At 42.0% G+C, this 14967-nt stretch overlaps 1 protein-coding gene across 5 annotated transcripts in view; it reads right to left on the bottom strand.

The window, feature by feature from the left end:
• NFAT5 (nuclear factor of activated T cells 5) overlaps nt 1–14967 on the bottom strand; it is a 51987-nt gene that overhangs the window by 19975 nt on the left and 17045 nt on the right. For 3 of the 5 annotated variants that reach the window (XM_054296146.1, XM_054296145.1, XM_054296144.1), the window contains exons 2-3: nt 13809–13934; nt 2468–3026 (exon numbers count right to left, since the gene is read on the bottom strand). In XM_054296146.1, the coding sequence (XP_054152121.1) occupies nt 2468–3026; nt 13809–13934 (685 nt within the window). Of the gene's footprint in view, nt 1–1261; nt 2429–2467; nt 3027–3489; nt 3552–13808; nt 13935–14967 lie in introns of those variants that run through there. The other 2 variants (XM_054296147.1, XM_054296148.1) reach the window with 2 other exon arrangements.

Genomic DNA, 14967 nt, shown 5'->3' on the forward strand with positions numbered 1-14967 from the left:
TTAAATCCCAACTACCTTAGGTGTCAGCATATTCATATTTTATCATTATCGTATTCATGCAGAGAGATGCTCCTCACAATTATTTTGGTCTTTTCTCTAGAAACTTAATCATTATTTTCAGACAACTAGCCAAACCTGGAGGCAATTTAAACCCTTCACCAGAACTTCTAAGTGGTCTTTCTCCTCAAAATACAGGATGAATCACTTAATACATCCTTTCAATTAATGAATTCATTTTAATTCAGTTTATTCATACAGCAAGTATTCACACTTGTACATTTCATATGCACACATAGTTACCAGACAAAATGTCATCTAATCTAGCACTTCTATCTGTTAAAAGGAATAAATGTAAGTGGCAAATGCTATGAATCGACTCAAACAGATCTCCTGAGGAGTTTGGCCTGGTCCTGTTCTCAGGGCAGACCTGAAAGTGAAAGTGAGACCACGGAAACCTGAGTCTGCCCTGAATCACCACCAATTCATCCCCTTCTAAAAAGGCTTTCACAAATTCCAAGTTTCCACAGGAATATATTCTTTCTCTTCCTGGCTTTTGACAACAACTGTCTCTTTAGGGGCAAATGCCATTTCCATTCACCACAGAGCAGAGGAGTTTTCCTTGCTCTTTTCTTTAAGCCAAAAGTAAATGAACTCCCTTGGCTGAGCTCCACCAGGCTGGGAAGCTTTAAAAACTCCAGTCACTACGGTGACCCAGATTTGTACGGCCAAGTCTCCATATTCCAACAGCAAAATTAAGTTTTCTAAGACCTTGGCCACTTCTTATCCCACAGGTTTATTTCCAAGGACGGTTCTGTTACTTGGGAGTTTTCCTGCAGCTCAGTTTGGCCTGAGACACATAAGGAAAACTATTCCACCTTCTTCCCCTGTGCACTCACAGACCCCACAGATTTCCCTGGTCAGCCCAGTGGTTTTAGGGGATCTTGTTCTGTTTTCAGACCGAGATCTCACATATTCTTCCAGAGTTTACAAAACCTCCCTGAGATCACGCTTACAGTGGCACAGCTCTTGTCTTTCCTTCTGTAAGGACCAGCCTGGTCCCTCGGAGCTGGGGGAGGCACCTTCCTCATCCCAAGCTGCCCAGGGCCCACCAGGTACTAATATTTCACTTCATGACCATTGATTTTGGCTGGTGAAAACCCCGAGGCCAGAGGCCACCATGCCCAGGAAGCAGCAGCACACTCAGGACATGTTCTCAGAACTGCTTTTCACAGTGAAATTTTAAGTATGGAACTGCACTGACCCTGGGAATACAGACTCCAGGCTCTTTCCCTTTGGGATATGAGAAGTTCATCATCTTTGCCATCAGTCAAATTTTAATATTCACCGTTGCTGTGATGAACGTCAGAACGTACTGCAAGCACAGACATAAAAGTGAAACCAAAATGCACTCCTGCCCCCAAAAATGCCCAAATTAAAAGAGCCAAATCTATCCATTTGACCCCTTTGAAGGTACTAAAGAAGCAGCAAGTTAAAAAAATAGAATAAAAAAAGAAATGCATCAACACACTCTTGCAAACTGATGGAACTGTCCTCTTTGAGCAGCTACTGGAATGCATTTAGTGAACAGTGTGAAGTGGGAGATGAGGGGCCACCACCCAGGCGTGCCCAGGCAGACACACGCACACGACCCAGAAGCACAGAGAGAAACGGCATTAGAGATTTATTTCTGAAAAAATCAAATACAGAAGTGAATTCACATGGAAAAACCAAAAACTGGTTCACCATATTGTCTTAACATTTCATAAAAAAGTAAAGCAAGTGATAATTTAAATGATGAGAAATCCTAATGAGACATTAACCATTACCTTCTACTCCCATCCCTATCTCTATTTGACAAATAGAGCAGCAGGTGAAGTGTACAGACTGAAATCCTCACATAAAATCCTGCAAAAAAACATTCAGGGTGCACCAACTCCACTCTGCCTTTCTTTTTAAATACATTTTCATTGCCATTTTATAAATGGAATTATGTGGCCTTTAGGGAATTTCACTTAAAGAACAGATGAGCTCATCAGCGCTGCATTTAATTGCTGCAGGAGAGTTTAGCTTTATCTTCTAAATAAAGGTTAACAAGTCTAATGAGAACTTATCACAGAATCATGGAGTGGTTTGTGTTGAAAGGGACCTTCAAGAGATCCAGTTCCACCTTCTGCCATGGGCAGGGACAATTTCCACTATCCCAGGTTGCTCCAAGCCCTACTGTCCAACCTGGCCTTGGACACATCCAGGGATCCAGGGACAGCCACAATTCCTGGGGGCAGGAAGAACTTATTCTGGGCAAGGACATGACAGGGACAGCAGAGAATGGAGGGGTTTATGTGAGAACCTAAGCAGAACATTTGCCGGGGCACGGGGGCACTTTTATTAGTTTCGGTTTACATATGGAGATAGAATGTTTTTTCTTTAAAAAAAAAATTTAAAAAAAAAAAAAAAAGCAGATACCAACCCATTTCCTGCTTTTGAGTTGCTTTTGCTGTCCGTGCTGAGCTGAGAAAGGACATAGTGAGGCGCTTTGGCACTGTCGGCATCAAAGATATCCATGTTGGACTCTTCGCAATCTCGGCGTTTGATCCCTGGCCTCTGCTTTGGGTTGCGCTTGCGCGATTTACGTGGCACCTCAGTGTTATCATTGTAGGAACTGGTACTCATGTTACTGAAGTTGGAGGGTGAATCCTCCATCCACATACTGCAGCTCTGCTCTGACTCCAATCCACAGCCCTCATCCTGGCAGGACATCCGGCTGTTGTCCAGCAAGTCCTCGGGAGGTGGCGAGATGTAGAGGACAGTGTGGCGCTTCGGCGTGGCCGCCGGCGGCGGGGCTGCGGTACCGGGAAGCTGCTGCTCACTTACCCCTCGGCTACTTACCCCCACGGCCGCGGAGCAGCTCTCCACTTGCATAGCCTTGCTGTCGGTGACTGAGGTAGAGTAAATGGTAGGGCTGGAAGAGGTGGTAAAGGAGCTGCAAGCACCGCCCATGGAGGAAGAGGAGGGAGCTGAAGAAGCATCTGCGGTGTACAATTCACAAGTAAATACAGGACCCGTGGCGCGGCGTGCGCTGGCTATAGCAGTCCCAGTGAGATCAAGGTGATTTAGGAACCGATTGCTTTCCCCCAAGAAATGTTTGGAATTTGGTTCAGTTTTGGAATGGAAGTGCTTAAAGCAACACAGCCTGGCCAATGCTTTGGAAATGTCCAAACGAGTCTTAGCACGATCCACTGGAATCGAATTTTTTCTTTACGACTTAACGTTAATTCGTACAAATGGCTGCGAGTAAACAGAGCTTTCATTGCCTCAGCTGGACTAATTATTGGTGTAGAAGCCATTTCGTCTAAAATAGCCCCAAAGCAAAGTGCTTATAATCCACATTCAACGCCAATTAAACAATTTATTGTTGGAAATTTTTAATTTTTTGTTTTTGAAAAAGATGGGACTGTGCTTAGCCACAAAATATTAAAATAAGTTTCTAACCTATGAAGCAGAGAACTACAGGTCATTTTTAATGCAGACACTCCCTGCTTCAGAGGCAAATCCTGGAATAAAAATATGAGAAAATAAATGAGAAAAAGAGCTGCTGATTATTCCATCATAAATGAGAAATAAAATATAAAATCAACTGAGTTGGTAGGCAAAATGGAACTGGTATCAGTCACTATGAGCGAGCTGTTGATTTCGAAGGTTCAGAACAGGGATGAAATATCTGTGTTGGAGACACGCTGGTCCAAGGACTGGGAATTTCTGTAATTTGACTTCTTCAGTCACTGGGACCAATTTCTCTCAGACTTTATTGGTCCCTTCCACAGAGATGGCTTGGGACAGACCTCTGAAAAAATCACATTAAACACTGTGACTACAAGTTCTGCAGAGGTCCCAGAGCTCAATTTGGTTTAGAAACATGAAAATTATTACACCAAACCCCTGAAGATTTCTGGAGAACACCACTGAAGAATTTTAAAGGAACAAATCAATGGCATACATAAGGTAAATATCCCAGAGGAAGCAGGCCATTCAAACATTTGTATTTATTTCAATCAGCTGTAGCTCACTGAGGAATAATTGAATTTTATAGTCAGATTTTAGCTTTCTGTGAGGAGATCCTGTTTTCTGTATTTCTGCACTGCCACCCACACCTGATAAACCAGAAGCACTGAAATAACCTAATTTTGGAAACAAATTGTGCATTAAATATATACATAATAATCCAATATGTTTGTTCAGCAACTTACTGCTGTCATACAGGTAATCTCTGTTATAAGAGGAACACGATGTTTTCCTTTTTGCTTCCTGGGATTTTTTTAAAATCCAAAATATTACAACAGTCTCTCAAGTCTAATTAAAAGATTTATAGACTACTGGACTGTTAGTCTATACTGTATAGTCTATACTGTTTTAGTTATTTAAAAGTAACAGAATGAAGCATATTCAGTCATGATACATACATTTAATTAACAGTAAAACTCAACCAACTTGCCTATACTGGGAATTACTGGGAGTATCAATGACTGATAATAAAGAGTTTTTCAACCACTGCTGCTTCCTACAGCTTTCCTGTACTAAATGAATGTAAAAGCAAACTTACACCACTTCAGACTGTCAAATTTAGAGGTCATTAGTTTAACAATACACTACTCTGCCTTCCCTGAGCCTCCCAGTGAACCAGGAGCAGCTGAATGATACCAGTTCCATTTTCCAGCTTGTTCTTTGGCAAATACAGTGGCTGAAATTGGAGAATTCAGTCACTTTGCATTCCAATTTAAAGGCAAATTTCTCCTTTCTATATCATGCATTAATTCAATGCTTCTTTCAAAAACATTTATAGGATTGGCAAGAACTATCAAATCTAGGTATTCATTTCAGTGACAATATTTAGAGCTGATTTGCAGCCACTTTGAGTTGAGACAGCCCGTCGCTGTTTGGGATGTTTGCTTTGGCAAAGGGATTGGTTTCCATCCACCATTGATACCTCAGAGAAGCAGAAGTGAGTGTGCCCAGGGACCCCTGGAGCACAGGAGCTGCAGGGCTGGGGCTGCAAAGGCAGAAATGAGCCCGGGGCAGAGCCCGGGGCAGGGGCAGGGACTCGGCCATGGAATCTCTGATGGAACACACATGGAACAGGCAGCAGGGCTCCGGCTGCAGGATCCTCCTCCAACAGATTAAAGGCACATTTACACAACCACACCAATCCTGGGAGTGCAAGGAAACCTTGGACACTCCGGGCTCAGCTCTGCGTGGGCCACGGACACCAAGCACTGCGCTCAGCTGGGGCTTCAGTGCATCTCCTGGCCAGGAATGCAAAACCTGCACTTTTCCCTCACTTTCCTAGGGAAAAAAATAAATATATCACTGAACCAAATGCTTTTCAGCACAAAGCTAAAAGAGCTGGTGATGGTAGTGCTGTTTTAGGGTGCAGCATTGTGAAATATTATCATTGTGGCAATATCATCATTATTGCTCTCCAAAACAATTTCTCCTTTCCTTTAAGTTAAAAAGCACTTGTATGTACAAATACGTGTATGTGGGCTTTTACACTTTTAAAAAGTAAATAAACATTGTCCATTATCAATTGGTTACACTCTCCTCCATTTACCAGAGATACCCCTGTGCAATGGTAAGATTAGATTTTGGAATAAACCCAAATTCAACAGTAATGGCAAGAAAACCTCTCTTTAGCCTTATATAATAAATCAATGCCATTACTATCCATACATAAAGTATGATAAATATTACAGCAAATTGAATAAACTGGCTGTACTGGAACAGTCAAATACACAGATTTAAAAACTCTTGGAGGCATAAATTAGAAAAATTAGTAATTGCTTCAGTTACATTTTAAGTTATGAAAATAGTAAGAAACAGTGAAATCTGTGTTTTCTCAGAGTATGCAGGCCTTGAGCCAACTCATCTTCCTTTGAACTAATAAATAAACTGGGTCAATCAAATAAGAATTCACCACGTTACTGCAATGAATAAACAGTGCTTTACATGGCTCCCATTTGGGTCCATCATTTTATTGCAAAGCCAGTGACATTTCTATCTGACACCAACAGAGATTTCTTGGATGAACATGCTGCATTTTGGAAAACAAGTAATTCGGTAATTTTAACTTGTGTAGCTTTACAAGGTGAGAGCACACACACCTTCCCAGCTTTGAGCACTCCTTTTATTTTACTTTCTTTAGACACAGGTTAATGGGCACGGGCACAGGTGGCTCATGGTTTGCAATTTATACTTTGCAATTTAACAGTCATTTAGCAATGACAAATACATAGATGTATTTTTAAGTGAGTAGGTACATTTTGAAATAGAAGACTGAATATATTTCATTTAACACAGTCTCAAAATCAAACTTGCTTTCAGAGCAATGACACTGAACAGAAGCCAAGAGCTCATCATGGCAAGTGTGCAGCCTCAGGAATAGAAATGAAATGTGCATCAGCATCACAAGGTGGGTTTTTTTCTCATTTTTTAAATAAAAAACAAGAGAAAAGAATATTCCACATTAGAGCAACTGTGATCACTGTTGAAACTAAACCTCCTGAAGCTCTTCACTGCCATCACTGTAACATCAAAGGGAAATGGAAGAAGTAATTCAGATTTTGTTGCCTGTGATACAAGTTTTTCTCCCCTAAAAGAGGCAGAATTGTATCAGTCAGTCCAGCACAAGGACTAAAAGTAAGGGAGCACATAGAAAAGAGTGTCCCTGTGAGCAAACCAGGGCAGGCTTTTTCTTTTCAGTACCAAAAAACCAAAGAAAATTTATTACCTCCTGCATTAGCAACCAAGGCAATGACATATTTTCTATATCCTATTCTCCTGTGAAGTCAAACAAGGCATTCAAGCCTCTAAAAAAAAGGTTTGGAAAGGCAGGAGAGAGAAAAAAAAAAATCACTGCTTGGCATTAAGGGAGTCTTTTTAGGTAACACCTCTGTGGAGCCAATCCTGAAATCCTTGTTCACTCTTTTCAAATACCCTTAAACACAACAAGGATTACCGAGTCCTCAAACAGAAACAGTGTCCTGATGACTTTGCTTTTTAATTGCAAAAGCAAGTCATTTCCCAGACTGGAAATCTTCAGATTATATAAACAAATAAACTGCAGATATTTTTGGTTTCACAAGTTTTCCAGTCACCTGTGCATGGACAGCCAGGACAAGCAAAAAGCCATTAAAGAACTAATTTCTTTCTTCTGAACTTCCCCTGCATTCCAGGGTATCCTCTACATTCTGTGCAGAAAACAAGTGTCAAAAATGAAAACTCACCCACAGAGTGAGCATTAAGTGGTGTATAAGCTTAATATGTGAAGCATAACTTTGATTAAATGTGTTGATTTATCTAACATGTCATGTGCTTGGTAAGATTTTTTTATGTTAATTGGTTTATTTGAACCCCTGGACACAGAAGAACAATTTCAGGACCGACCCAGAAGGAAACTGCAGAATTTCCACCATCAACCTTTGTGTTGTCAAAGGTTTCAAAGGTAAAACCCAGAACTTACAAAGTGGCTGCAAACCTGCTTTCAACACCTCACATGCCAAACTTGGGGTTCTACTTTTCTTCTTCTTGTATTACTGATGTCATGTCAAAAACTTTTCCAAAAAGTTTAGTTTCAAATCAGTATCAATCCACTATTCAGAAATAAACAAAAAAAATTAAAAAAAAAAATTAAAAAAAAAAAAAAAGAAAGAAAGAAAAGAGACTTATGAAGAAGTCTGAAAACAAGACCGACCTATACCCTGGGTGAGATTGGATGGGTTAAGTGTCTCTGGCACTATTTGTCTTCACTATTGACAGACACTGTCACACAACCCACCACTCGATGCCTGTCTCTGAATGGCGAAGCTAGAATGCAAGTTAAGTGTATTAATAGAGAAAAAAACTAGCATCCCAGCAAATATCATAAAGCAATCCAATTCACCAGTTATTAAACACACTCAGATTCAAGATAGGTAGGTTAATTTAATTTACATTAAGCCCAACAGTGCAAATTCCCCTTTACATTCCCATGCTGACCCAAGCAGTGTATTATTATACTTTGGGTAAATACACCAATCAATGGATTTGTTATGACTCCCATTATTCAATTAACACTCAAGTTTAGGTATCTAAGGAGGACTTTTGTTAGTTAGTGGCTCACACACACCAATTCCATGGATCTCAGATCCTTCCCACTCAGCGTAAGGGCTGATTCCAAGCCAGCAGAACTCTGGGACCCACAGCTGCTCTCTCCAAGCCCTGCCTGCCCTCAGCACCTGCCCAGCTCCCTGCAGGAGCTGCTGGATCAGTGGGTTTGGCCAAGAACACCTCCATTCAACAAACAGACTGTTTGATCTTTTAGATACAGGGGTGGGTTTTCCCTAAGAAGTCAAGAACTGCTCTTGGCCCTCACGATGCTGCTACAGGAGGAGGTGCCCAAGCAGTGGCACAATAGGACTCATCTTGCCCCTCACAACCTCGGTTTTCCATTATTCCTGATGGAACAGGGAATTCTCCTGCCACAAAGTAGTTCTCAAGTCTTTCTGATCTAATAACAGCAGCCATTTAATGCAAGAAATTGCTGTAAGAAAAAATCCTCACGGAATGATGAAACAGTTTCTGTTTGATTGAGCAGTTCCAGAAAATTTGGTGTACTGACTGCATGAAATCCATGAAGACTGAAAATAAATTTAGAAAAAAGATGGGAACTAGATGTGAAATTCATGAAGACTGAAAGCATACAATCTAGGAAAAAGATATGACCTAGACATGAACACCATTACAAATGTGGAATTCTAAGGAAGCTCACGGATCAGGAAGGCCCTCAACACGCATGACTCCGTAAAACTGGAATATTCCAACTCAATTTAGAGAGAACACACCAGAAATGCTTCCATAAAATGGAAACAGTAAGAAAAACCTTTATCTCTGGCATTTCCCAGCAATGCTGTCTCACCAGAAGACCCTCTGGAATGATGAAGGAACCTCTCCAAGCTGAGCTGACCCTCACCAAGCCTGGCCTGTCCAGCCTGGGCTCCAGCACGGCTCCTTTGGGCCATGAACTTCCAGAACAAACACTAAACCCATGCAGGGCAGCAGGAGGGTGAGCTCTGAACGAGCCTCAGGGTCTGCCTGGAGCTCAGGGTGTAACACAGGAGTATTTGGTGACCGCAGCAGGCAGGCTGCAGACAGAAATCCCCGGAAGATCCTCCTGGAAATGACAGGAAGGCACTTCCAGCTGCGAGGGCGGTGGGAAGAGGAAGGGAAAAGCCTACAAAGAAATGGAAGTTTTTATACAGGCATCGGGGACCAACTACAAAGAAGAATCTTTTTTTCTGCTCATTTGTTTACAATCGTAAGCCCGGGATAAGAGAACTGGGGACAGCACTGAGATCCCCTTTGAAATGGCTGGTAATTATTTCTGTATCAACAGGAAAAACTGACTAATGACACCAGGAAGGATGATAACTGGACAAAATATTTTCAGTAAAAATAAAAATGAAGAAGCCTGAGAAGCCACTCAGGGAAAACCAAACCAAAACAAATTCAACTCCATTTTGAGGCTTCATCAGAACCTTCCATTGGAGAAGGATGAAAAAGCCTTATTTTGGCAGCAGAAAACATGACCCCTTAGCACCAATCTCTACCCTACAGGCAGTGCAGGTATCTTTATCCGTATCTCTAAAGCAGCAATTCCAAATCAAAGACTGTATTTTCATAATTAAAATAACCAAAGATGCTTATGGCAACTCTTCAGTTACAATTCCAAACAAAAAAAGCCAATTACATCTGTTTGAGCAAGTAGATTGTCCCTTTAATTAAAAATAAGTATAAAAAGAAGCATAAAATTGATCACAAAAAGATAAAGTTCCATCATTTACCTACTATTTTCCTAGCATGTAATCACAGGTGCTTGGGAGCCAGCAGACTTCACTACATCACAGATTTACAGCATCCCAGTATGGAGAATGCAAAAGAGGAGATCAGTAAATACATTTCAGTAGCACAAAACCTGTTCCCCTTCTGCTGCAGCAAGAACACCACTCTGGAGAATTCCACTGGGGAGTAAGAACTGGAAACCAGACAGCAATGCAAAAAATATGGAAATATATATATATATTTGCCTCTGTGGGAAATGGAAAGCAGCTTGAGAGATCATCAAGGAGATGAAGCCTCTCATTCCAAGCTCTGCTGCAGGAAGAACAAGGGATGGTGAGAAGGGAAGTGAGTTGCTGTAACAGTTCACTGGGGTTCAGAAGGGTCGAGCATTCCTGGCACTGGAGATAAAAGATGAAAAAGCAACACTCATTTAAAGGATATGGCTGAAAATACTCCTGATCATTCTCCAAGGACAGGAACCATGTGCTACCCACAAGCTGGAAAGACTCCTTTGAGAAAGGACTCAAATTGGCAGAGTGAATTCGAAGCATTTTCAGGTGCAAGGTGCCTTGATCAACACCAAAAAATTGTTCAGGCTTTTAGAACCAAGTGAGGAGGGACTCAAGCATTGCTCCTCACAAGTGGAGCTCACAAGCACTGGCAGGAGCACTGGGAAAGCTCCAGGCTCATTTATTTCATGTAAAATCTCCAGGCAGAGCACACAATGACATTTCTCAGCATGACACCCTCATGCATTTCCAGAGTCTGGAGATGATTCATATTTAATGTCTTTATGGTGCTGCACCAGGCAAAATCCTCCTTTTCCTGTCCCCTGAACAAAGACACTGGAATTCAAGTAGCAAGCACAGAGAATGGTTTCCAGGGGTAAAAACAGATCTGTTCCCTCCCTTCTGTTTCCCAGAACTACAGAATTAGAAGCTTGAGATAGCAGCTCAAAATCCCAGAGTTCTATGAAATCACACTTGTCTGATATTCAGAGTGGGTAATGCCTCATATGTCTGGATTAACGAATAGGAGATACACATTTATTAACAAATTAATGAAAATCCAATCAGCAACATTCCATTTTCATACTCTTACAACTGTTCTGTAAATCATGAAATAAATTTCCAAATGGAAGAAGAACTAGAAGTCTGTCACTGTGAGGTCATCACTGCTAAAACCAGCCTATCCTGCTCCTCCAAAAAAACCAGGAGTTAACTGCAGCAGTATTTCCAGCCTACAATATCATTTATATGGGACAAAACCCCACAGCAAGGTGACAAAAAACTCTTGAGTAAGCTGAATTTCAGCCAGATATTGCCTTACTTTGTGTTTCAGGAAGCAGAGAACAAGCTGTGTGAACTACTAGAGGAGTAGGGAAAAGCTCTGAACACTTTGGATCAATCCCTGTCACGGAATCCTCTCATTATCCAGAGTAATCAGATCTGCAGGGGAATTCTACATGTTGTGGCTAACTGTTCAAATTAGCCCTTCCTTTTAAAAACAAGAGTAAATGAGATTACATACAGCCTTATGCAGACTGAACTATCATTTCCCTCTCATTCCTAAAAAAGGAGGTTTTAAGGCAAGTAAGACCAGACCCAAAAAAAAAAAAAAAATAGAAAGACTGACACAAAAAAGGGAAAAATTTCAGATACTGAACAAGAGGTTGCCAGTCCTTCCTCCTTACCCTGCTCCTGTACGGCATCAGCTCCCCAAAAATCTGCCTGTAGTCTGCTATTAAACATTTGATGCATGCAAATGATAGTCAGTCTTAATCTTCTGAAATGTAAGTATAAAATGTATGTGTGGTTCCCTGTATAAGCACCTGGTTTGCACAAAGCCCAGGATAATTTTCCTGCAGAGAAAGCCCAGCCAGACCTCTCATTAATACTCAATGCAGGGTAAGAGACTGAAAGTGTGGTGGAATTCTCAAAAACGCTGCAGGAATCCCAAAACAATTAAAGAAAATAGTAAACCACCCTTTTCTCTACCAAGGGGGCACAGCTACAGAAAGAACACAGAACGTGCCATGTTCAAACCAGCAATGGAAACAAAATGGGTCTTTGCTCCTCTAGGAGCAAATGTCTTGTTGGGTGGGGCAGTTCAAACAGAATTTTTAACAACTGTCCCTCCAGGCCCTTGTCCCAAGCTCCTCTCCAGGTCTCCTGGAGCCCCTTTGGGCACTGGAAGAGCTCTAAGGTCACCCTGGACCCTTCCCTTCTCCACAGCGAACAATCCCAGCTCTCAACTTGCTATCAGCTGAGTCTTTGTGACCTCTGTGGTCTCTGACATTGAACAGTGTTGATATGTGAATGATCAGGTCTTAACAAGAAGCCTCAATATTCATTTTTTAAAACTTTTCATTCCAGAAACTTGTGCTGCAGTTTAACCCAAACACACCCAATGAATGCATCTCAGTTTTTTTTAAGGATCTGGACTGGCTGTTGGCAGATGCCAAATACCTGGAGGCAACAGACTTTTAGTTCCATTCAAGTTTAAGTCTTTTCTGTTAGGTACAGAATTAATTAGCAGTTCAGGCCTGTCTGTGGATTTAGAGTGTAGCAGGGTTTGTGGGCTGGTTTTGTTCAGTTGTTTTGAGGATACAAGTTTCTACAAGATTTGGTCGCTGCTGTCTATGAACCAAACCCATTATTCAGCACCTTGACTTTAGAAACAGATGCCCAAATTATTTTTTTAGTAAGTGATATAAAGACATCAAATCCTTTTGATTTAATAAAAGCATCAAATTCTTTCAATGACCAAGTTCCACTGTGCACAGTTAAATCCACAGGTTCTCAGGAGAGGTCTGGCAAAACATGAATGGTGAGCAGTGCTGTAAAGTTTCTCTGACAAACCTACAACCACTTCAGGTTCTGATCAGGATTCCAGGACCATGCAAATCTGGAAACGTTCTCACACAAACATTTAATGCATATGAACTTGGAGAGAGAGAAACAGGAATAATGCAGCTACCTGAATCCTCACCCTATAGCCATTTTTTTCTAAAACAAAAATTTAACGCCAATTAGGAAAGTGGAACATGACCTTGTAAAAAATATAGGGATCAAATTGTGAAAAAAAAACCTTATCCACTGAAGGGAGACACATCTATAATGGGCAAAATTATCTTTTTTCCCCATTGCACAGATATGCACTAATATATACAAGTTACTGACAAAAATCCCAGATGAAAGCCAGCACTGAGGCTTATCTCCCAAATCAAAGCTTTGCCCCTAGATCCTCACTTTTTAATGTTTAATGAAGATCAGTGATAGTCTTTAAAGTCTAGAACATGGCTGGGAATAAGAAAAGGATGCAGATTAAAAGATCATGCCTCTTTTTTATACGTTGTCAAGTGAAAAAATAACTACACTGGTCATTTAGAGTTCCAGCTGATATACATTATATCCTCATGCATCTGAGGATCTTTTACCACTCCACACCAGAGATGTGTGTGAAAGGAGTTTAAATTCTACACTTCCTCAGGGCCCAATGGAAAACATGACCTTTTCTTCCTCCTCACATTTTGGTAAAAGCTTCATGGCCCAAAATGTCATCTCCCATTCCATTTTTATCCCAACTAGGATCCACTGGCTTAGTCAGTCAGCATTCTGCCTTAGCTCCAAACAGGGATTTTATTCCCTTGGAAGACAGAGTGCATTCTAGGAGTTAATTGCCTGTGTGGCATAACAGAACAGAGGAACAGCTAATTTATTGCTTATGGAGATGCATGTATGAAAAACAGCAACTCAACATAAAATACCTGACGCTTTTGATCGCCCAGCTGAACTACACCACCTACGTTCTCCTAGAATGAACTCTGCTACTTCTCCACAAGCTCTTTTTCACACTCAGAACTTTGCCAGCACTGTTCATGTTGGCCAGAACGTGACAAACCTTAAGAAAACAGCAGAATAAAGGAGAGTCCTTACCAGCAGCAACTACAGCTGGAGGCGGCGAACCGGCCTCACCACCGCTCGTTTGGCTCATGGATGCTATGGATGTTTCTCTGGAAGGTGGTAACTGCAGCTCCTTTGGGAGAAGGTCATAGACAGATTCTGTGGAACACAAAGAACTTGATCAAAATGTCACCCGTGCCCTACACAAGGAAAGAAATAATGTTTTTGCCCAAAAGATATGAACTATAACCCAACCCTTTCAGAACCGTTGGGCAAAGTCACAGTAAGTGCTTGGAAATAACAGCATGGACTAAAGTTATTTCAGAAAACAAACAAACATTAAGATGCACATTCTGAAGACTGAAACAAAGGACACAAACTTGTTCAAACAAAGAAATAATTCATAAACTTCCAGAGAAACTGTTCTCATCCAGAACGAAGGGCCGAGGGCAGCACATCACGTGAGAATCTGAGACAAACCTGTTTTCAGAATTCCAACTGTGCAGCTGATTTCCTAAGGAAAAAAAGCTTCATTTGGCACCATCACCCTAACAACATCCCATGGAGCCTTAGAATCACAGAGTGGATTTGGGGGGGAAGGGACCTTAAAGCCCATCCAGTGCCACCCCTGCCATGGCAGGGACCCCTTCTGCTGTCCCAGGTGCTCCCAGCCCTGTCCCTGGGATCCAGGGCATCCACAGCTCCTCTGGGCACCCTGTGCCAGGGCCTCAGCACTCTCACAGCCAGGAATTCCTAATTCCCAATAAACATCTAGCCCTGATCTGTGGCAGTGGGAGCCATTCCCTGTGTCCTGTCCCTCCATGCCTTGTCCCAGTCCCTCCCCAGCTCTCCTGGAGCCCCTTTAGGTGCTGGAAGGGCCTCCAAGATCTCCCCTGGAGCCTTTTCCTCTCCAGGTGAGCTCCCCCAGCTGTCCCAGCCTGGCTCCAGAGCCAAGGGGCTCCAGCCCTGGGATCAGTGACCTCCTCAGGGCCTGCTCCAGCAGCTCCAGGTCATCCCTGTGCTGTATTAACCCCGTGGGTTTGATCTCTCTTCCTCCTTGTGTGTCACCCAGGAGACCTCCTAAGGCTCCCTCCTAAGAGCTTGCTCCATCCTCACCTATTTCCAGCTCTCAAGTTAACTCCAGCCTGCTGAACACCTGCAGCCTTAGGTGTGCTCACCAGGGGCTTCAGGA

Source organism: Melozone crissalis, unplaced genomic scaffold (genome assembly GCF_028551555.1).
Source record: "Melozone crissalis strain CALT ecotype California unplaced genomic scaffold, PUWL_Pcris_2 ptg000007l_1, whole genome shotgun sequence".
Taxonomy (NCBI): domain Eukaryota; kingdom Metazoa; phylum Chordata; class Aves; order Passeriformes; family Passerellidae; genus Melozone; species Melozone crissalis.